Source organism: Colias eurytheme, chromosome 21 (genome assembly GCF_061535395.1).
Source record: "Colias eurytheme isolate Ceu_HAF_F1 chromosome 21, ilColEury1 Martin Lab GWU primary, whole genome shotgun sequence".
Lineage (NCBI taxonomy): Eukaryota > Metazoa > Arthropoda > Insecta > Lepidoptera > Pieridae > Colias > Colias eurytheme.
In genome coordinates, this window is record NC_143000.1 from 1,295,680 (window position 1) to 1,320,438 (window position 24,759).

At 31.9% G+C, this 24,759-nt stretch overlaps 2 protein-coding genes and 1 non-coding gene across 3 annotated transcripts in view; 2 read left to right on the top strand and 1 right to left on the bottom strand.

The window, feature by feature from the left end:
* The window catches only part of Prestin (solute carrier family 26 member prestin), a 28,777-nt gene extending 13,088 nt beyond the window's left edge, over positions 1–15,689 (top strand). Inside the window, exons 3-18 of the mRNA XM_090114136.1 lie at positions 989–1,089; positions 1,559–1,720; positions 2,160–2,305; positions 2,762–2,828; positions 3,487–3,563; positions 4,465–4,629; positions 4,974–5,078; positions 5,977–6,110; positions 6,640–6,802; positions 7,234–7,314; positions 8,298–8,461; positions 8,843–8,923; positions 9,520–9,643; positions 11,842–12,015; positions 12,327–12,453; positions 15,315–15,689. Coding sequence (XP_089970262.1) covers positions 989–1,089; positions 1,559–1,720; positions 2,160–2,305; positions 2,762–2,828; positions 3,487–3,563; positions 4,465–4,629; positions 4,974–5,078; positions 5,977–6,110; positions 6,640–6,802; positions 7,234–7,314; positions 8,298–8,461; positions 8,843–8,923; positions 9,520–9,643; positions 11,842–12,015; positions 12,327–12,453; positions 15,315–15,460 — 2,017 coding nt within the window. The 3' untranslated portion in view covers positions 15,461–15,689. The remainder of the gene's footprint in view (positions 1–988; positions 1,090–1,558; positions 1,721–2,159; positions 2,306–2,761; positions 2,829–3,486; positions 3,564–4,464; positions 4,630–4,973; positions 5,079–5,976; positions 6,111–6,639; positions 6,803–7,233; positions 7,315–8,297; positions 8,462–8,842; positions 8,924–9,519; positions 9,644–11,841; positions 12,016–12,326; positions 12,454–15,314) is intronic.
* TRNAV-AAC (transfer RNA valine (anticodon AAC)) lies at positions 12,643–12,715 on the bottom strand. The gene has a single exon. It is a non-coding gene; the product is annotated as a tRNA-Val (tRNA).
* A 2,860-nt stretch (positions 15,690–18,549) lies between the features above and the next one.
* LOC149898901 (epithelial serine protease-like) lies at positions 18,550–23,224 on the top strand. Its single transcript, XM_090114376.1, has 8 exons — positions 18,550–18,616; positions 19,037–19,088; positions 19,509–19,668; positions 20,762–20,928; positions 21,341–21,448; positions 21,936–22,084; positions 22,558–22,666; positions 23,037–23,224. The coding sequence occupies exons 1-8, from the start codon at positions 18,566–18,568 to the stop codon at positions 23,177–23,179; spliced, it is 939 nt and encodes a 312-aa protein (XP_089970502.1). The 5' UTR covers positions 18,550–18,565; the 3' UTR covers positions 23,180–23,224.
* Positions 23,225–24,759: the final 1,535 nt, after the last annotated feature.

A 24,759-nucleotide genomic window follows, 5' to 3' on the forward strand; every position in this document is an offset into this window, starting at 1 on the left:
AATTAAGAATGATCTTTCATTCAAAGGAAATATTCGATTAACCTGCGTTCTGCAGACTGCTCGTATCGCGATGAAACTAAACACCTACAGCATCAAATCTCCATGATTGAGATACCGAAAAAAAAACACTTAAATACGTATAAGAAGACCCACTACTAAAAATATATAATAGAGGTTAATGAATAAGTTTACAGTTACACATCTAAGTAACAAGGAAACTGATTATTTGAACATTAACTAAATTTTAATATTACAAATGAACGATGTGGTTGGCGAATAAATTTAATTGGTTTAATGATTCTTCTAAATGTGTTTGTTATCCATCTAATTTGGAAATCTTCCGTTCGTTGAGGCAAGCTTGGTGTTTTTTGCTCATGTATTTTACTCGACTTCGCGGCCAGAAAGATGATGATGCCGATGTTTATGTTTATCAAAAATGCGTTTGTTTTTGTATGTGCTATGTACATTGTGAGTATATTTAAATTTCATTGTCTCGTTCTGTAGCGTAAACGAATTTATACGTAACTAGCTTTCCGCCCGCGGCTTCGCCCGCTTTGTCTTTGTCTAAACCTTCTTATTCAATCACTCTATCCATTAAAAAAAAAACGGATCAAAATCCGTTGCGTAGTTATAAAGATTTAAGCATACAAAGGGACATAGGGACAGAGAAAGCGACTGTTTTATACTATGTAGTGATGAAGAGTATCCATAAATCCGGACTATTAAAGAGACATTCTTTCGGCACAAAAATCATTTCAATTAACATCCACGAATTCGGTTTGTAATTTTTGAAAATATTCATGTTGGATATAGTATCAAGGCGAAGAAAGAAGAACTATTTGTTTTTAAAATATGAAAAACTGAACTACAAGAATTGCTACCCCCATATTTTCCTCCAAACACCTACCTCAATCTATTGGCCACACATTCTAAGCATGTAAAAATACATGATGTAATATGTACTTAATATAATGTAATCTTGTTGCAGGTTACAAGCTCGCTCCAGCCAGCAGTTCAACGTGATAAGAAGGGTGTACCAGCAAGATGCATTGAACAAGGATGCTGATTACCAAGTGCCTGAGAAACCTTGTAAGTATACGAAATATAATTGTTTTGGGATTATTAGACATTGCGGCTGGCAATAACATCACCACTGCTCGAACGGTGAAGGAAAACATCGTGAGGGAAACCATCATGTCTTAGAATCAAAAGTTCGATGACATGTGACATCCGCCAACCAACGCCAGCGTGGTGGATTATGGCCTGTACCCTCATAAGAGGCCCGTGTCCCAGCAGTGGGAACGTATATGGGCTGATGATGATGAGACATTACATTGCCATGTTAAGTGGTTTTCCGTCTGCATAGTTAGAGGAAATTTCCATGGAAATGAGATGTTTCACTGCGGTTAAAAGCAGCCTATGTGTCTCTCTCCAAACACAAATCATGACATAAGATCGCCCCGATGCGACTTAGATACATAGAAAAAGACAAACATACTTCCGCATTTATAATATAAGAAGGATGATAATAACTAACAGAATTTTAATTCTTTTCCAGTGAGCTACAGAGCGAAAAAGGTAGTCCAGAGCTGCGGGTTCGCGCATTGTCTTCTTAATTCGTTACCGATAGTAAAATGGCTGCCAGCATACAGTCCCAAACGGGATCTGATTGGAGACCTGGTCGCTGGGGCCACCACGGCGGTTATGCATATACCACAAGGTAAGATTATGAAACTTAAGGAGATCAGATTTTCAGGGGCTTTTAACGGTTAGGTGGTCTTTCACCATAAAATCTTTTTAGGTTAAGATTTCACAAGTAATCTTTATCAGAACTTGTATTTAGCAGTTTTTATTGTGAACGATTTTAGTTGACAGATACGATTTTTGTAGTACATATTTTTACAAATCTACAAAATATTTTTAAATAGAGATTAGCTCAATTGAGACAGGGTCAGTTGTGGTGTGGCTTAAAATAACTCTGGAGGGTAATCATTTATTCCTACATGTTTATTCCTACTTTTACATATTTCGATGAAAAATTTATAAAGCTTTTGCTATCCATCGTATCGCTAGCATATGAAACAGGTGAAACATTATAAATAATATGAACAATTACAAGTTTATGGTATCATAATTCTAAAGAATCTCCAATTTTCCAGGAATGGCCTATGCGCTCCTAGCAGAAGTACCACCGATCGTCGGTCTATACATGGCATTTTTCCCAGTCCTAATTTATGTGATATTCGGGACTTCCCCACATGTGTCTATGGGGACATTCGCTGTAGCCTGCTTGATGGCGGGAAAGGTGAGGTTTTTTCTTTTTACCTTCATTTGTTACTAGCTGTGCTCCGCGGTTTTACCCGCAGTGCTCCGCTCGTTTGTTTTGGCCTTCCTCAATGAATGGGCTATCTAACACCGAAATAATTTTTCAAATCGGACCAGTAGTTCCTGAGATTAGCGCGTTTAAACAAACAAACTCTTCAGCTTTATAATATTAGTATAGATTATGACATCTATGTTTCCTAGATCTTACCTAAATGGTTTTTTTGACGTGACAACGTCTTATAATTCGATAGAGCCGGCTGCACGCACGAAAAAACATGACTCATGCGGCGTTACCTCGCTCTGAGGCGTTCCATGTAAGGCTTGAAGTGCAAGCGAGAGCGCGGAACGAGCGACAAAGAAGCACAATCGGACGTTGTCACGTTCAACTATCGTCAGTAAACCGACTTTACAGACAACCAATTTTTTTTTATTCCAGGTAGTAACTCAATATGCAGCACACCCGGCTGTACCTGTTATTGCAAATGCAACCGATTTAACTGATGGTAAATATTATTATTTTTCTATAATTACATGTTTTTTGGCAAACAGATAATTAATAACATTGGTATTCTTATTTTAATGCAAAATTGTGTGTGTGTGTGTTTTTTAAATAATTCAAACTCAAACATTTATTTATTCAAATAGACTTCTTCTAGAAGCACTTTTGAATCGTCATTACATATTTTTTACATTTACCACCGATTCGGTAAGCAGAATCTATGGAGAAGAACTTAATTAAAATTTAATTGATAGAATATATATTCCTATAATGTTTGCATTGGGGGTCAAACCCAAGGTTGTTTATATGACACCTAAAACCCTACAGTTTTTACCGATACATATTCTACTTTTTTAATTAATTTATTATTATTTATAACTAGCTTTCCGCCCGCGGCTTCGCCCGCGTTTTCAATAAAAATCCGTTCCCGTAGGATTTCCGGGATAAAACCTATCCTATGTCCTTTCTCGGGTTTCAAAATATCTCTATACCAAATTTCATGCAAATTGGTTCAGTAGTTAAGGCGTGATTGAGTAACAGACAGACAGACAGAGTTACTTTCGCATTTATAATATGAGTATGGATTGATATAATAACATTAATAATGTTTTTGTTTAAAATTGTTTTTTTAAATAATAAAATATATTTTTCTTCGCATACAGCTGCAATGCAAGTGACGCCGCTGTATACGCCACTGCAAGTTCTCAGCATAGTAACTTTGGCAGTGGGTTTAATACAGGTTGGTGATAAATTAATTTATTTTCAATTTTAACTAATTAATATTAAATTATACTATTATAGAAGGTAATATTTTTTGTTACAAACAGAGGTAAAAAAATAAGGATTTTATTTTTGAAAATGTGAGCATTTTGTCTATGAAAACATAATCTTAAGGGGCTGACAACACAAAATTGAAGTTATTTGAGCAGTTTTTTATGAAAAGGTATTTATTCTAGCCCATCAAAAAAAAAATATATGTTAATATTTCGAAGACCGTAGACGGACTCGATACATAATTGGACGAAATCGGCTCGATAGAAAATAATTGCAAAGATTGGTCTATAATTCATCATTAAACGATTCTATGTCTTTATTTTTTTGACGTACGGGTCTGCAATTTAAAACACGAAGTCATCATATTCATACCTGAAACTCTAACGAGTCATATTTTGCATATGACCCACACTTTTCCTTAAATCACATATTTTCTTATTATTTTCTTCTACGACCTGGCCCCGCCAAGTAACAGTGATATTGCGCTCTCGTTTGCGCGCACTGTCCAATTGCATGGGAGTAAAGGAGAGCGCAATCACTGTTAAATTTGATCTTGTCACCCCCTTAAAAGCTCACGTTTTGTTATGGGTGTACACATAGAGTTTCAAGAATTCATCTATTTGAAAAAAAAATGCATCTGAATTGTTATAAGTATTTTTTACATACTCAGCGTATGCAAAACTATAACCTCCATTGAGCTTAGAATACCGACGGTGGGACACCCTGTATATGTATGTTTATCAGCCATCGGGTTTCCATAACACAAGCGAAAGCTTAGTATTGGATCAAATCGTGCCGCGTGTGAAAATTTCCTGATATATTTATTTATTTATCTATATCACTTTCCAATCTTTAATATTTCGCAGGTAGCAATGTGGGTACTCCGTCTCGGGGCTGTATCTACCCTCCTTTCCGAACCTTTAGTATCGGGATTCACAACAGCCGCCTCATTCCACGTGCTCGCGTCGCAGCTGAAAGACCTGTTTGGGATAAAGTTGCCGAAACTGGGAAATAACTATAAAGTTGTTTTTGTAAGTTTTATTTTTTTTTGGCGGGTAGTTGTGTTTTGTTTTATTTTTTGAAGTAAAACATCTTTTAGGCGCATTGAGAGTAAAATTTCAAGGTCATGCCAATACCGTTTTAATTGGGTGCAGTTTAATTTATTACACTTTTTAATTCAATTTATTAAAGAAGTTTATGTGTAATTTTTGGAATATTTATTATTCTGTTCTGTTCTGTTATTTATTTATTTTTATTCATGATATTGCTTATAATGGCCGTACTTAATAATTTTTTTGATTGTATACGTAATACAAGGAATTAAATAACAATTATATAATAAAAGCAATAGATATAAAGAGTTTTAATTTTCCAGACAGTCATAGAGATGTTCAAGAACCTGCCAAACACGAACTGGGCGGCGTTCACTATATCAGCCATCGCTTGTACTATCATAGCTTTGAATAATGAAGTGCTTAAGGTAAGTAAAATTATTAGATTCTCAAGGAAAATGGTTAGTTACAAATTACTTATACAGGATGTCCCACTGTTGGTATACTAAGCTCAAAGGAGGTTATAGTTTTGCATACGCTGAGTACGTAAAAACTACTTATAAAATTCCAGACGCAGTTTTTTTTAAATAGATGAATTCTTAAAACTCTATGTGTACATTCCTAACAAGCAACCCGCCCAGCTTTGCCACCAGCACGTGAGCTATCGTTTAAGATTATGTTTTCATAGACAAAATGCTCACATTAGCGAAGCGGTATATGCTAGCTGCGCGAAGCTAGAGAAGAAAACATGGGTTTTGAGGAAAAATTTAGCGAAAATTTTTAACGTCATTTTGTTGTTTTAAGTATTTTTTACGTGATCAGTGTATGCAAAAGTAAAAGGCCTTTCGCGCTTAGTATACCGATAGTGGGACACCCTGTATATAGGTTCAGTCACAGATTGCAGAACAATACCAGCTCTTAAGCTCTTACTACATTTAAATTCCACAGCCCAATTAACACCGTACACAGCTTTGGACTAAAAGTTATAAGAAAAACTGTTTACATCAAAAAAATTTTTTAAAACATGCCAAGAATAAATAAAAATTAATTATGTAATGATTTGTGCATACATTGTTGAAAAAAAGCTATTTAAAGAAATAAATATATTATACAGTTTTAAATTTGAATGAGTGTTTTACAATGCACCAAAAAAAAATGAACATTTGTGTAAAATTAACAAGTCTATAACAAAAAAATATAAAATTATTTAGTATTTTTTAAGTCAGTATCAACTAATTTAATAATTAATTTTGTTAAAAAAATTGTCTTATTTATTAACATAATAAAAATTGTAAATTGCTTTCAATAAATTTTTATTATTTTCAGCCATGGGTAAGCAAGCGAAGCCGGGTGCCGGTGCCAATAGAGTTACTAGCTATAGTGGCGGGGACTGTGGCATCCAAATTGTGTGATTTGAAAGCATTGTATGGGATTTCTTTGGTCGGAAATATACCTACTGGGTGAGTTTTTCATACTTATTACTAATGATAACTAAATAAATTTTGTATTTTTTGGACATGAAAAAGAAATTGTATATTCTTATATTTATCGTCCATTGGATTAGATTACAAACTTTATTAAAATTTGAAATTTTTACAAAAAACGGTTGACGACTAGGTGGAGGCGAGGAGCAGCAAGTAGTTTCATATTCTTAAAAAAAAAATCACAAGCTTATATTTATCTCTCATTGCAAACTATCCTATACATTTTCATCAATCTTATTTTACTTCTAAAAATCTTCTATATTCCATTGAATAGAAAAGTATGATAAGAATTTTCTGGAATTTTCTATGTAGTGTGTATATTTATTATCTGTACTATTGTACGTATAAAAAAATGTATTATTATACATGATGTATTTTTCTCTCAGTGCAATATTTAGGTAAACAGCGTATTATTTTTTCCAATCAATGCAATCATACAGGGTGTACATTGTTTTTCATGATTTTTTTTAATATTTTTTCGTGATGTTTTATTATATTTTTCCAGTTTACCAGTCCCAGAAGTGCCGCCAATCGAACTTCTATCGGACATAGCTCTAGATGCGTTCACTATCACCATGGTAACGTATACCATCTCTATGTCTATGGCGCTGATCTTCGCTTCGAAAGAGAAATATGAGATTGATGCTAACCAGGAGCTTTTGGCTTTGGTGAGTTTTTAATTTATCTAGTTAAATGTCTTTTTTTAATAAAAAAAAATGTGTCATCAGTTTTATAAGTGTTTTCTACGTAATAAGTGTACGCAACGCTAAGTCCTTTTCAGCTTAGTACATTGAATAACCCTGTATATTGGTGTGTAGTTTGTGTGGGATTAAAAATTAGTTAACAAAAAAATGACAAAAAAATATGAGATTTGAAACCAATTTACATAATTGTTTCACCCCCGTGGCTCCACTCCTGTTGGTCGTAGCGTGATGATATATAGCCTATAGCCTTCCTCGATAAATGAGCTATCTAACACCGAAAGAATTTTTCAAATCGGACCAGTAGTTCCCGAGATTAGCGCGTTGAAACAAACAAACAAACTCTTCAGCTTTATAATATTAGTATAGATAAATATAATATTTTTTGTTATTTTCAGGGAGCGAGTAACGTGTTTGGCTCATTCTTCTGCTGTGCTCCGCTCTGTGCTAGTTTGTCCAGGTCCTACATACAATATCAAGTGAGTAATAATAATATTAACTATTTATTTATACACTAGCGGTCCGCCCCGGCTTCGCCCGTGGTACATATTTACGTTTTCTCTACATAAGAACCATCCTCGTACTTCAATGAATATAATAGAAAGGAATTATCGAAATCGGTTCAGCCGTTCACACGTGATGCCGTGACAACGCGAAACGGGTGCAGACCCGCCGCCTTTTTATAGCTCCCGCCGCGAAGCGCGTCGAACGCGGCAACTGATACACAAAAATAATCCTTATGGCATGATTCTGTATTCACACGCGATGACTTATAGCGTATTTCATGTATAACTTTGGTGTTTCTACACCGATTTACATGATTCTTTTACTATAACCTGCCCAGGAGTATGAAGAATAATTGTGCCAAATTTGGTTAAAATCCGTCGTATAGTTTTTGTTTCTATAACGAATATACAGACAGACAGACAGACAAAAATTTTACTGATTGCATTTTTGGCATCAGTAGCGATCCCTTATCACCCCTTCATAGTTTTTTTTTTAATATATTTCATGTACAGAATTGGCCTCTCTACAGATTTATTATAAGTATAGATGTATTATGAAAATGTTGTACGGCATCTGTGTCATACTGTTTCAATACTGCTTTTAATCCATTATTCCGCAACGCCGTACAAAAATCATGGAGATAAAGGGGAAAATCTCAACCTGTACTTTCGAATTCTCATCTGCACTCAGGTGGACAGCTTACAAATGGCGGCATAGTGCTGAATCTTATTATTTTATGCTGATAAATCGTTCTAGATAGGTCACCTGGTGGTTCAAATGACCCATATTTTTTTCGAATCGAAAATCAATAATACCGCGTAGATAAATATAAAAAGTTAAAAACGCAAGCTGTCTTTAACATTATTAATTGTTTCCTTTGTTTACCCTAAACTAATTATTTATTATTTTATAACAAAGAGCCAACAACACTATTAACTATTTTTGTTAATTCCAGGCGGGCAGTAAAACGGGTATAACCTCAGTAGTTAGTGCAATACTAATACTATGTGTATTGCTCTGGGTTGGCCCGTTTTTTGAGCTCTTACCCCGATGTGTTCTGGCTTCCATCATTGTGGTGTCTCTGAAGGGAATGTTCATGCAGATTAAGGAGCTGGCCAAGTTAGTGTTTTTTATTTTATTAATTTATAATTAAATTTAAAAAATATTATTCCAATTTGCTTAAAAAAAAAAATTTATTCCAATTTTTTTAATGTCAAATCTAATTTTGTTTTCTATTCTGGCAACTTCTATTGCAATTCTAATTCTAAATTCAATTGAGTTTATTTATAATTATTGCAAAATATGTAAATATATTGCAAATTTAATTCTTATCTAACTCTTATTCCAAATACTGATTGCTTAGACTGATTGTAAATGTTTTCTTATTTTTTGCGTAAATTATAGTATTTTCGATCCTAATATTGGTATTCATACATACTTATATTATTTTTTTAAACTATTATTACCTATTTTAATTTTAATTGAAAACTCTGCTTTCAGATTTTGGAAGTTGAGTAAATTAGATGCTATAGTGTGGCTGGTTACATTCTTAACTACCATGTTAGTTAATATTGATATTGGGTAAGTGTTTAACTATTTTATATTATTTTTATTATAAAAATCTGTGCCCCGCGGTTTTACCCGCATTGCTCTGCTCCTGTTGGTATTAGCGTGATGATATATAATAGCCTATAGCCTTCCTAAATGGGCTATCTAACACCGAAAGAATTTTTCAAATCGTACCAGTAGCTCCTGAGATTAGCGCGTTCAAACAAACAAACTCTTCAGCTTAATAATATTAGTATAGATTGTGATAATTCAAACTTGATGTAAGATACAATGCTACCTAGTGAATATATAGTTGTTTTATAAATGATTGTATAGATGGCATAATCTAATTTCATTGGAATCTTTTCAGCAATTTTCACACTATTGTAAGTTTGTAACATCGCAAAACAAACTCGCATTTATAAATTTTAACAATACTTTTTTTCTTTCATCTAGTTTCATCAAGTTTATAAACTACACATAATGCTTTTGCATTGAAATGTTTAAATTTTCATAAAATTATTTTTATAGAATTTTAGCTTTAGATGTAGCTTTATTTTATACTACAAACTACAAAATATTTGGTTGGAATAATTTTAACTGTATTTTAATACATCTTTTTATTTCAGTCTAGGGGCAGGTCTCTTAGCAAGCGTGGGGGCACTTTTCTGCAGGTCACAGAAACCGTACACCTGCCTCTTGGGCAGAGTTCTAGATACAGATCTGTATCTAGACATTAAGAGGTATCGAGCTGTGAGTATTTAATATTTATTTATTATATTATTACATAAAAGATACTCGAGCGATTTGCACGATGAAAATTAAAGTGAACAGAGTGATTAATAATCATATTTACAAACTAAGCTGATTATCCTTTTTATGGTGTTTGAGTTATTAAATATAAATCTCTTTTGAAAAGCGAATATACAGTAACCAATGCGTGGGGTAATCGCCCTTAACCTTTATCAATAAAAATGACATTTTTGAACGTACACATTATAGCTGGGATAAAATACAAGTAGAAAATAAAAATTAAATCTTATTATATATAAATCTCGTGTCACAATGTTTGTCCTCAATGGAGGTCCTCCTCTCATATCCGATTATAATAAAATTCGCACACCATGTGCAGTTCGATCCAACTTGAGAGATAGGATAGTTTACATGTAGGTACCACGGGCGAAGCCGGGGTGGACCGCTAGTACGTCTATAGAAATAAACACTCGATTCTATATTTCTTTTATTTTTGACAATAATGTGTAATTTCTAGTTAGTTAATTTTAATTCATATGGTACTCAATAGATGGCGGTAGTGCATCAATCTTCAAACTAGATCGCGCTATTGAAAAACTTTTACAGAAAATACTAAACACATTTGAATGTAGTTTACGGCTTCTGTGTTCTACCAAATTAAGATAATTTTTGAGAGTCTCTGAACAGGTAATAACTGTGATCAGAGACTTCTATAACCTTAATAAACTATTCTAAAGTAGCTAGGTATTTATATTTATTACTAGTGGTCCGCCCCGGCGTCGCCCGTGGTACATATTTCGCAATAAAAGGTAGCCTATGTCCTTTATCGGGTATCAAAATATCTCAATACAAAATTTCATGCAAATTGGTTCAGTAGTTTAGGCGTGATTGAGTAACAGACAGACAGAGTTACTTTCGCATTTATAATTATAGTATGGATTTATCTACATAATATTTATTAAGATGTTAGATAAGATAATATTAACTTGTAAATTATCAAAAGTATATTATTTTTTCACAAAGTTAATGAGGCGACTAAGCTGGCTTTGAGTTAAAAATTCAAGGAAATTTATTAAATTATTATTATTAACTAGCGGTCCGCCCCGGCTTCGCCCGGGGTACATATTTACGTTTTCTCTACATAAAAACCATCCTCGTACTATAATAAAAAAAGAATTATCGAAATCGGTTCAGCCATTCTCGAGTTATGCGCTTACCAACACATTTTGCGATTCATTTTTATATATAAGAAGATTTATCTACATAATATTTATTACGATATTAGATAAGATAATATTAACTTGTAAATTATCAAAAGTATATTATTTTTTCACAAAGTTAATGAGGCGACTAAGCTGGCTTTGAGTTAAAAATTCAATGAAATTTAATAAATTATTATTATTCATTGATAATATCTTACATATTTATGTATATAGTACCTACTAGTATTGTAAAGTTAGAAGTAAAATATATAAGTCCTTGTTGAAATTCTTGAATTATTATTGAATTTTCACACATTTTCATTCAATGAAAAGAAACTTACAGTTTAAACTTTATTTAATAAACTTCATTGGGCAGAACAATAACTTCGACCATATTTTCTATTTCTCTTTCATTCTTTAGTGATAATATAAAGAATTGTATGCAGCACATGAGCAGAATATTCAAAAATAAAATTATCCACCATCTTGCTATATCGAATACACCAATTTCATTATTAATGCGATATGGGTATTTTTTATCTGTGAATAAACGCATTTTGTTCAGTTTTGGTTTAGTTTTTTTATTATTTTAGGTGAAAACGGTGTTTTATTGGTTGTGACATGTTTTCGTTTGACAGGATAAAATGACATATTTATATGACATTTTTTTTGATGGTAGTCTGTTGTTTGTGAAAATGGGAATAGGTTTTATTTTATTTTTTCATCAATAAGTTATTGATGAAAGATATGGATATTACATTTTGAAAATTGCCCATATCCGGATTATTATAAATTTTACTCGGAAAATAATATTTTATAGAACCTTTTTATCATATTTATGTACATAAATATATAAATCAAACTGTAGTTTCATAAAAATTATGTCCCTTGAGATTATTTTTTAGTTAAGGTCCTTTTAGAAAAGTTGATTATACATATTTTTAGTTCTAATAGCATTTTTCTTTCACAAATGTGAAATTTAATTTGTTTTTCTAGGCTGAAGAAATCCCCGGCATCAAGATATTCCATTACTGCGGCGGTCTCAACTTCGCGACCAAGAATCTGTTCAAGGATACTCTTTTTAGGAAAGTCGGTTATATGAAGGAGGTAGAGGAGGAAAATCTTACCAAGAGCGACTCGTACGAGTGGGACTCCAATATTGGGAGGAGGGTGAGTTAATTTTTAACTTTTTTTTTCGTATTTTAAAGGAATTGTGTTTTTTATAGCTACTCTTTTATGTATATTGTATAATATGTCTTCTAAATAACATTTTTTTATTACTTATATTCCTACGCATTCAATTTTTTTTTTGTTTTTTTTGAAGTGAAACTGCTTTTGTCACGTTGACACTTGAGAGTAAAATTTAAAGGTCACGTCATGGCAATAACGTCACGTCATGCAGTAAGGCGACGATTTTGGTATCTTGCCATAGAAGTTTCACTTTTTTTGTTTTTTTTAACGAAAAATATTTATTGTTTTAGATACAATGCGTAATAATAGACGCAACAGCACTATCATATGTAGACGCGCCCGGTATCAAGAGTCTGGTCAGCGCACATCGGGAGTTAGTAGCCAATAATATAGCAGTGCTTCTGGCAGGGGCTAATGGTGAGTTGTGACTGGATTTGTGACCGTTAAATTGGGTTTAAACTGATTTTGTGACAGTTAAATATGTTTTTATTCAAATATAATATTATGTACATGTTCTTGCAATTAAAAAAAACTTAAGTAAAAATATCTCCCCTTTTTTAAAGCAAGCGGTACATTTAAAAAATAAAAAATAAAATACAAAAACTATGTTTCCGCCCGGGATCGAACCGGGGGCCTTCTGCGTGTTAGGCAGATGTGATAACCGCTACACCACGGAAACTTATTTGTTGTGGTCGAATTTATTAATACATTGCCTTGTAGATTATCTTAGAAAAAGATAAGACCTCTACATAATATTATTATTTATTACATAATTTATACTAAAAATATCTTCTTATCCTCCTAAGGACCAAGCTAAAAAAATCCTATTCTGCATTACCACCCATTGTTCTCACCTGAGTACATAAAAATACAACAGACCTGCCACCCAATGGTATTTTTTTGTTTTTTTTATTGTTAGAGTTAAAATTTACTTGTGGGATTTTTTATCTGTGTAAAATATAGCTTATAGAATATATTTCTGAAAAAAAAACTCGTTTTATTTTGTTCCCATGTGATCACATCAGACCTAAGTGAATCCAAAATTTTTTTTATTAAAATTAGGTTTTACTTGTAGATTTTTTTATTTACTTATGTTATAACATATGAGATCATACAATAACCTCTAAAAAGTATACAAAAGAATTAAAAACAGTTTTTCTTAAATTCTAAATGTGTAAGTTTACTACATATTAGGTAATAAAATATCTAAACTATCTGAACATATGTTAAAAAAAGAAATAAAAACATTGGAAGTACAATATTAGGAACTTGAAATATCAATGAGCTAACTAAAAATCGATTTGGAAACAAATGGTGGGTCTCCTAAGTCTTCATCACTAGGAATAAAATCTCCGTCAGTCGGCTAGGAAATCGATGATATTATAATCGTCACGAATAACTGAAAAAATAAGGAAGATAACTGTTTATTTTGATTGCAATAGTAATTCCTGTTGACAGTTTAAATAAATTATAATCATAAAACAGGACAATTATACTCAAAATTACTGTAAAACAACAAAATAAATTATTAACTAATTAAATGTTTTATAGTCATTGACTACCAATGTCTTCAACTGAGTACAAAAAAAATGAAAATAATGTTGTAAGTAGCAACCAATGTTCTCACATGATCACATAAAAATTATCCGTGAATTTAAAAAATATAATATGAATTGTTTCGTTAAATTTAATTAAAATACGTTCCATGGGCCTTAGACAAAGTAACAATTGAAAAACGATAACGAAGTTAGAAAAGGCAAAAATGTATGGGATTGACATTAGATAGACCACGTGATCTAACGCGGCGTATGTCAATCCCATACATTTTTGCCTTTTCTAACTTCGTTATCGTTTTTCAATTGTTACTTTGCCTAAGGCCCCTGTACTGTTTTTACTATTTATTTTTCAATACCAAATGAAAATCAAGTGAGAGATTAATATGATAATTAACGATTTAACTTACCTCTGTTACGTTGACCAGCCATTTTAAAAACTTGAACTAAAGTATTTTAAAATTTTGTGATTGGATAACCCATTTACCTACCAAACCTAATAGTTCAATTCAGCCAATCGCGTTACACAGTGATCATAGGCAGAAAAGCGCGGTATTTTTTAAGATATTTCGAATTTTCGATTTTGTCATCGGATGAGGACGGTGGTTGGTAATTTAGTTAAAACTTTTTGGTGCTTTGGGTGGTAATGGTGATGGTGTTTATGTACTTATATGAGGCCATTGGTCCTTAGGAGGATATATATAAAAATGAATTGCAAAATGTGTTGGTAAGCGCATAACTCGAGAACGGCTGAACCGATTTCGATAATTCTTTTTTTATTATATTCCTTGAAGTACGAGGATGGTTCTTATGTAGAGAAAACGTAAATATGTACCACGGGCGAAGCCGGGGTGGACTGCTAGTTTATTATAAAATAAATATCTTATATATAAAAATGAATTGCAAAATGTGTTGGTAAGCGCATAACTCGAGAACGGCTGAACCGATTTCGATAATTCTTTTTTTATTATATTCCTTGAAGTACGAGGATGGTTCTTATGTAGAGAAAACGTAAATATGTACCACGGGCGAAGCCGGGGCGGACTGCTAGTTTATTATAAAATAAATATTTTATTATAAAATAAATATTTTTATTCCTAAAAAAAATATTACTAAATTGCTACGCTGCACGGTTTCACCCGCATGGCTCCGCTTCTATTGGTCTTAGCGTGATGATATATAGCCTTCCTGAATAAATGGGCTATCTAACACTGAAATAATTTTTCAAATCGGACCAGTAGTTGCTGAGATTAGCGCGTTCAAACAAACAAACTCTTCAGCTTTATAAAATTAGTGTCTCATATAAAAGTAGTCTCTCCATGAATATTAATGATACATATTGTAGTTTTGTCTCATAACAATTCAGATTATTTATCGTATGTATGTTTCATCGCGATACGTGTATAGGAAGGCGGGTGAAAGGTTTAAATGAGGTCAAATTTCGACCAAAGTAATTCACGTGTTATATGTTTTATATATTTATTATTAATTTTCTATTATTTATATTTGGGACATAATATAATATTAGATACTTATTGCCGGTCAAAACCACTTTTGATTGCAAAAATCACTCAACGTTTTGACCGACTCCCTTACTCAAAAACGTTTTTGACCAATTTCATTTTTATCGTCAATATAAGTTTTTGACTGTAACATATTCAACTTCTCAAATACAGTTTACTTAAAAACTAGTCTATCTTTTTAAATCTAGATTATTTTTTCCAGGTCCCGTCCTGGAGATGATAGAGAGATACAATTCTCTCGAATCAGAACAGCTGCAACTGGACACCTTCCCCACGGTCCATGATGCTGTGGTCTACTTCAAGGTGCTGGAAGCGAAGAAGGAACCCACCATCATGATCAGCTCATGATGAACAGCTTTTAGAACTTGGTGTGGAGTATGTTCAGCTCATGATGTACAGGTTCCAAAGAACTTGGTGTGAGGGTATATCATGATGATGATGAAAATTCCAAGAAGTATATTGAACATTTAATATTCAGAAGGCTGATCACCTACTTGTCCCTAAATAAAATCGATCAGTGAAACAGATGTATAATGCATCTGCCCCTTACCCCACTAGGGGACAAGGGACTTTATATATTGAAATCATAGAGATCTAGAGAGATGCCAATCGCTTGCGCTGAGTACGAAACCATGTCTCATAAAAAAATTACGCACACAACTGCAGTAAACAAAATCAAAACACTACTTCGCGTTGTGTGCGTGTCATCACACAAAAATATGAGAGCGACTATTCGTTCGCACACTAGATTGTAAGTGACGTACGTATACAGCACCGCTACAGCTTGTTCCTTTTTTTGGACATATTGCTGCGACACCGGCCCCGCCCCCTAACCATATCTCCCTTTAGTTTCTGTGATCTGTGATTGAAATATATTGATTGTTTTGAAGTGACCAAAATTAAATTTAAATATTTTTTTGTTTTTGTATCATTCAAATGCTTTATACTTGTAGTGCCCAATTTAGTCACAGTTTGGTAATACATGTTGGGGTTAAAGATACCGCTTGAATATACTCTTGAATATATTTAATGTTTAGTTTTATAGCATTTAAATTCTTTATAAATGAGCTATTTTTGAGAATAGAAAAAATTTTATCGGCGAAAGATGCGAGTTCGAATGCAGTGATCGAATTTTTTAGATTCTTTAAAATTTCTCATTTACTAAATATATTCCATAAATTTGGCCTCACGTAAGTTTTAGAGTTTCAATATGTATAAAGTGCCTCTAATCTATTTTTTAATAATTGAAGTTTTTAATTAGTGATTTATTTATACTAAACAAAAAGGCATGAAAGATATTAGTGAAAAAAAGTGTATCCTAGACTTTGCATAAACCAGTAGTACTTATAATTTATTAAGGGCTGATTTTCAATCCTTGGTTAAAACTTATTCGTCGAATAATGTATAAAACTACCATTTTAAAAACATATTCTAATTGCCCGTATTTGACAGTTTACGTGACATTTTAATATTATCGTGTAATACTTTATTGGACGGATAAGTTTTAGCAATATTAGTACTTAATAGATTTTTTCCAAATTGAACAAAAAAATACTTAATTTTTCTACTTATTAAAAATTACTAAGTAATTATTTTAATTCTTAGTAAAAATTTTATAAAAACCCAATTATTTATCAATATTGCAATCATTGGATAAAGTGGATTAAGATAAAGGTCCACGTAACTATAATACAATTTTTACGGACTTTTTTTATGAAATTAAAATCGATTTATTTTTAGTGTTAATATTTTGTTGTTCTAAGATGTATTTAAAATATGTTTATCTTTAAATACAAATCTTTTGATATATTGATTATGATTTTAGAAGTCACAGGTTCGATTCCTAGAAATACTTCTGTACTGAAGTTTAATGAAAGACAGAAAAGAGAACAAATCTACTAAGAACAAGGCTAGTGCCTTACATTTTTTGTAATAGACTTCCAAGTCTGAAAGTTTCTTGAAAGATACGAAAGCGTTATCGTTTTTGGTGAAACTTTTATTACTGATAGTTCAATTACTTTATTAAACGATCCTATTTTTATATCGAATCTAAATAAGGTAACATTATTTTTATAATGCAATGTCTAAAAACTAGACTGTATTTCGAAACGTATCGCCACGCTTTCGCTTCGCTTTTAATTTATTCTACTTAAAATGGAATTTATTACTTAATTAGTTATAATTTAGTTGAAGTAGCTCAATTGTAAATAGTTTTTGTTGTGATATAGTTAGTTATTTTGATTATTTGCCTAATTGTTAGTTTTTACTTTTTTATTATGTTACAAATAAAATCAGTTATTTATTTTTTACAAAAGATAAGGATTAGCGCACACTACGCGAAGATAAACTGCCATTCCATACTTTTTTATTTTTAGTACATTTTTGAAGTAAATTTTATCAATTTGTGTTAGTGTGCGCCAACCTTTATTTGTTCAATCGAATTTTTATAATAGTACATGAAAACAAGTGTAACTTAAGCGTGCTTAAGTGAAATGTAATATTGTGATATTTGTACCTAAGATGCGTATTTGTAACTTATATTAATAAAATGTTATTTTGTGTACATGTTGAGTTTCATTTAAATTGTTTCAAACCTACTGCTGTATGCCTATATAACTAGACTAGCGGTCTGCCCCGGCTTCGCCCGTGGTACCTACATGTTTAAACTATCCTATCTCTCAAGTTGGATCGAACTGCACATGGTGTGCGAATTTTATTATAATCGGTTAAGTGGTTTAGGAGTCCATTGAGGACAAAGTACATTGTGACACGAGATTTATATATATTAAGAATAGATTCTTTGAAGATGTAGAAAATAGAAATTGAATCTATTTTTGAATAAAAAATATCACACATATAAAATGTGTATTGGTATGACAGTTGTTCATTTCATTTCATTTCAGTTGTCTCAGGTTTAATTATTATATCTGTTAATATAAATATGTATTTAAAAAAGGTCTACAAATCAGTACTCCATGCCCTGTAAAACACAAACATAATAAGTAGTTACTGTTAATTTAACTGTCATTTTAAGGAACACACATCCATGTAAAATATGATTCCTCTCATATATCGAAATCTACTTGACCTATTCGCATAATAATTTCATCGTTCGATTATAAATAATTTAAATCATATAATTATTATAACAAGGTTTTATCACACTCAGATAAAGTAATTTAAATGATACATGATACCTACAACAAACGTGAAGATTATACGCATGAAATATTTTTTTCCACCTAATTTGGTTTTAACCACGATCGCGATTAAAATATAAAAACACATAAGTACTTATCTAATTTACTTAAATAAAACAATACCTACACTTTAATTATGATAAATGTGATAATTTTTCGTTAATTTTTCATCATCTATAGATTATAAGATAACAATTATCCGATAGAAATATAATTTGGGCTTTTTTGAAACGAAAATTTGTTAGTCTTCGAAATGGCAGCATACTTGTTGTTTGGATTTTTAGTCGCCCTTGGGCTGGGACAGGTGAATATTAGATATAATTATAGTTATTTACAACTAATATATAATAACGATAAATAATAAGATGATACAGTTGATTTAAAACGCAAGAACCCACAGTAGGATCCCATCAGTAGAAATTAGAAGCTGTCTTTCCAGACTATAGAGGTAGAGATTTTTTCCCCTTGTCTCCATGATTTTTGTACGGCGTTGCTACGGCTTTCTCAGTTTTCCATTTGTTAAGTGGTTACTGGATATATAGGAATTATAGGACTTCAACAAACTTGCAAAATAAGGGAAGGTTCATCAAAATCGTTTCTATTGTAAATGATGCACACCGAGACAAGAATGATCTAGAGTCTTGTTATATAAATTATGTAATTTTTCTCACATACATCTAATTAACTAATGAAATTTCATCATAATTAACTAATGAAATTTCAGGGAGATTCTCTGAACACTCCACTACAACCGGCGTACATTGAACACCTTCGTAGTAAGTATATCTAAACAGGATACCATTTTTTAAGATCTTAACTGCTTTTCAAAAATATAATTCCTTTGAAAAAGATTAATTTTTTGTTCAGAAATGATTAAAGAATCAAAGAAAGAAAAAAAAATTATTTACCTATGACGATTAAAAAATTACATTATTGAGAAGGTATTCCTTCTGTTTGTTCTATTTTTTACCTAATCGTCTCATACTTACTTTTTGAAGTCGAACTTTTTACATAATGACCAAACATTGAAAAATAAAAATAAAAACTCGAAAAATGTTTAAATTAAGTCGAACTTTATGCAACTTTTATTCCAAATATTTTTCTGCGCTACGACAACACTTTTTCCTTCTCATTACAAAGGCTATGGATCAAAACTAGCTGCAGAATCTTCCATTAAACTTTGTTATAATCTCTAGGTGCTTCGTCCCGTATCGTAGCCGGGTGGGAAGCTGAAGATGGTCAGATCCCCTACCAGATCAGCTTGCGTATGGTGAACGTAAATGCTGGAGTATCATCATGTGGTGGCTCCATCATCCATCACAACTGGGTGATCACCGCTGCTCACTGTTTGGCTAAGTATGGACTTATATGATTTATAATTTTATTTATTTTTTAAGCTATTGCATAGCTTCTATCGCGGGCCTTGAGCGCGGGGACCGAATCCAGAAATTCCGTAACGAAAAACCTCACGCTCCCCACTCCAACGGGCACGGAGGTGTGGCTTGAAGGCATAGCATGCAATAGGTTTACCGCGGTAGTCCCCGAGTGCCACACGTCTTTTTTTTATTTATTTATTTAACATATTTCTTACATAATATAATTTACATTATTGAGTAGGTATCTGTATTTATTGAGTAAAATGTAGATATATGTCCACTTGTTTCTATTATGCTCGTAGTTTTTGAATGTAATTAATCTATTATTAGATTAATAAATAGATCAAGAAAAATACAATATGGCATAATATTTGGCCAAATTATAATTAATGAAACACAGAGTGTTCAATATTCGAAATAGCCTGTATTGCTTTTCTATGTGAATTTTATCAGTTTTTTTTTACATTAAATTATTTTTCTTCGGGTGAAATTGGTGAAAAAGCACAAACATGTACAAATAAGTAGCCAATGGGTTTTTCTAATCGAAGCAAAAAAGCATAGTTTCTCAATTCTAAGCGTATTATGTCTTATCTTTATAATTATGTTTTAATTGTACTCATCCATCATTTATTTAATCGCTAAGCGTATGACAGAGTAATTAACTTTTTGAGTCATGCAATGAAAGTGTGCTTCAGACTTAAGATAATTAAAAAAAATCTAGAAATAATAATATTCGTATAATAATTGAATCCGTTTATCCGTTTTCTGTCATTCTACCTACTCACAGAATTTGGGATCTTATTATCAGTGTTATACTCGAGCATTTAAAATATTACGACAAGCTTTTTTCAATATTTGTTAGTGTTTAGTTTTATGTTTGCCTATAAGACAAAACACGAACGGCTCGATATCTATCAAGCAGTTAACAGCGCTGTTTAATGAAAAATCTAGGCTTTCAATAAAACGGCTGATAAAGCTAGTTGGCTGCAACATTTGAACCACGTAAAATGGAAACTCCATTACTATACGTAAAATCTATTAAAATTGTATACATTATTTTCAAAATATTCCAGTCGCTTCACATTCGTGGTCCGCTTTGGGCTCACGAACCTCACGCGTCCGGAGTACATCGTGGAGGCGACGAGGAAGTACATCCACCCTCAGTACCAAGAGAACGTGAACCGGGTGCAGACTGATGATATTGCTTTATTGGGCATTGATCAGCATATTCCTTATGGCCGTGAGTTTATATAGTAGTTAAAAAAATTGATTATATTGGAAGATGAACCTTTAAGCATTTCGGAGACAAAACATTCCATAATTTATCTACAGTAAAATATTTTGGTATACCTATGTATTATGTATCTTAAAAAAAAGATTATTCTCCCAAAGCTGAATGATTATGATTCATTAAACTCGATTTACAAGGATTCCTTTAAATTCAAGTGTGCTGATTTGAAAAAAGACGAAGCGATAACCGTTCTTAGTCTATTTACCATTTAATCTCGTAAATTAGTGTTGAATAGTAAATGCGGCCAGTATATGTAGATGTGTTTCCACTTTCCGTATACAGTCTGTAGGCTATTATAAAACTCTAATATATATAAACAATTTACAAATTATTTAGATTAAATATAAATTCCAATTTCCAGCATACATCCAGCCCTGCAGGCTGGAGAGCAGCGAGCAGACAGCGCTGAAGCACATCGGAGAGAGAGTGACTGTCAGTGGTTATGGACTCACAGACGACAGATGGAATGGTAATTTTATTATATAAAAATACCTTTTGAATAGGAAATATAGGTACTGTAGTATGTCTATCTTGCTATTGCAAATATTACGAAAATAAACAGTGAAATAACTACAATTTCATGCTATGCGGATTTTCAGTAAAGGTAGGATAGGTAGTATTTGAAATCTCTCCACGTGAGAAATTGTTTAAGATTAGAAAAAAATAATGAGTTGGGATTTGATCGCTTTTTTATTTTTTGAAATTATCTTCTTAAAATTATAAAATTTGAATGTTTTAAAGCTAGATATCAAAATTATCCACTTTTTACTAATGGATTGCCGATTCTCAATGTGAAATACACGAAATCCATCTCCGAACATGAATAGTATTATTCAAGTCTACTCCTGTTTTTTATCTAAAAGGCACATAAAATAGTTAACAATATGCATTGTTGAAATTGATAATTAATGCAGTTGTTTTTGCCACAGATAATATAATACTAAATTCTTTTACAGGTGGAGATTCATCTGAGGTCCTGAGATGGGTGTACCTCCGCGCCATCTCCAACGAGCAGTGTCTTATGTTCTACCCGGGTAGTACCGTCATCCAAAAGCAGACCATTTGCGCAGAATCCTACAACGACACAGCTCAATCTTCCTGCCAGGTATAACAGAATTTTGTAATAAAAATAGAGAAATAAACAAAACCACTTCCCGGAGCCTTTTCGGCCCTTACGTCTTCTGTATTTTCCAAAACCTATCGTGTATTATGTGGAGTTAATATTTAAAAGTTAGGACATGACTTTCAACTTCCAAGGTATATCAAAATTACTAGTACATATTATAAGTATATTAGAATCCTAAGAACATTTTAACATTAACATTAACTTTGACATTAACGTTAACATTAACATTTACGTTAACATCACAGAGTACATTATTATAACTGAGTTAACATTCAGCAATAAAGGCCAAATGATGCCTTTTTGTAATCATGTTCTTTTTTTTAATCATTCCATTCATATTATTGTACAATAAAATTACATATAAATTTTAAAGAAATTATTAATAACCGAAAACAAGTTTAATTTAGATTTTTAAATAATTAATAAGATTTATCATATATATTTCATTGTAGGGTGACAGTGGCGGCCCTCTCACCATCGTCGACGCTGATGGAAAACCCACCATGATTGGTATCGTCAGTTTTGGATCGTCTGCTGGGTGCAATGGACCTCATCCTTCAGGTAAACTTAGATTTATTAGATAATTAAAAATGTCGATAAATAACTTTTATTAATCCATCTATTCCTATATGACAATAATTAGTATTTGTATACTGCAAGTCTGTCAAAAAAATGTTTAAAAAACATCGAATTTTATGAAATTAGTTTATTCATAAATTTTAGTTAATTCGTTTCTTTTAATCAGAAAAAAACTTATATTCACATAGATATCAAGGAACAATTTAAAACTACCTACTACAAAAGTTGAGCAGCCATTTTTCAGTGCTGATTTTCAATATGTTCTTATTTATTTATTACAGACAACTTAGGGTCCATATAAAAATACCTTACACCTAACATACATATACATTATTTTTTAATTTTTTTTTAGCATACGTCCGCCCCGGTTTCTACCAAAAATGGTTCACTGAAGTAACCGGTCTTAACTTTGACTGGAGCAGCGAGGACAATGAGCCAGAAAACGAACCAGACGTGGAGCCAGAACCAGTATTGATTATTGATCAAATGCAATAATATTAAGCTTTTTAACTTCAGTAACATGAGACAATAAAAGTTAAATTTTACCAACGTTAAGTTTTTTATTTATTTTTATATGTGTATCTCAGCTTCGCCTGTAGCGTCGATGATTGGCCGTATCAACTATCAACTCGGAAATCTTCCTGAGCTCATGCAAAACACTCTGCCAAAAATTATCATGCAATCAAATACATACTTTACGATTTTATGAAGGACATACAGACAAACATTCATTTTTATATTTAAAAATTTGAAAAATGTGATATTTTCAGATGATTACCTATGCAATACATTGATTAGGTACATAAGATGCGATGTGAAGAAAATTGTATTGATGAGTATTCGGTGTCACAATGATAAATAGAAACGCTTGCATTGTTATAGAAAACATAACAATATATTATGTAGTCGTGATATTAAGCAAACTAGAATACTAGAGACGACACACTGTACTAGCTGCTCCGCGCGGTTTCACCCTCGTGGCTTCACTTCTGTTGGTCATAGCATAGAGTGATGGTCTATAGCCTATAGCCTTCCTCGATAAATGAGCTATCTAACACCGAAAGAATTTTTCAAATCGGACCAGTAGTTCCCGAGATTAGCGCGTTCAAACAAACAAACAAACTCATCAGCTTTATAATATTATAGTATAGATTATTATATGTATAGAAATTTGAAAATACTATTGACTATTAACATACTTATCTACTCAAATGTACTTTAAACCGATTAAAAAATACGGTAATTACTAATTAGATATGCATGAATGAGTTATCGAATTAATTAGCTTCTTATCGTTTTAAATGATAATATTCACACGAAATCACAATAAACTTAATTGAGCGTAAAACAGGTGATATTTTGAGATATTTAATACTTGTTTCGCAATATACGATTATTAAAATAATAATCAATGAAAGGATTACAGTTTATCATAAAGGAGAATTAAAATTATACCTACAAGAGACCAACACTATGATTCGAAAGTTATATGGTCTGTTATCACGACAAAATGCCTGACCCGATTGGTTTAACACAAAATTAGAAACAAATCATAGCTGAAGGAAGGCTTAGTAAAAACTAAACTAGAAAGAGGTGAAATAGAGACTGAACTACTCAATATGTGAGAGATTGTTAAATTGTATGATAGTTACGTTGCAACTGAAGAATTAAATAGTAATTACTAACTTTCCGCCCGCTTTGTCTAAAACATAATAAATTATATACTAAAACCTTCCTCTTGAATCACTCTATCTATTAAAAAAACCGCATCAAAATCCGTTGCGACTTTGTTTTATACTATGTAGTGATAGTGATATTTTACTTAACGGGCAAATAAAACACAAAGATCAATATTAATCATGTTTATTTATAAATACTTAAAATAACATTTTTTAAGATTCTTTAGTACATTCATAACTCACAATTTTATTGTAAATGCATTGTTATCATTGTTATAGATTGCCTAATAAATGTTTAACGTTAAACATTCATTCTGATACATAAATAAGTCAATAATTGTGCTCAGACAATCCTAATAAAAAGAGAATCACAGTTTAAGTAAAAAAATAATTTGG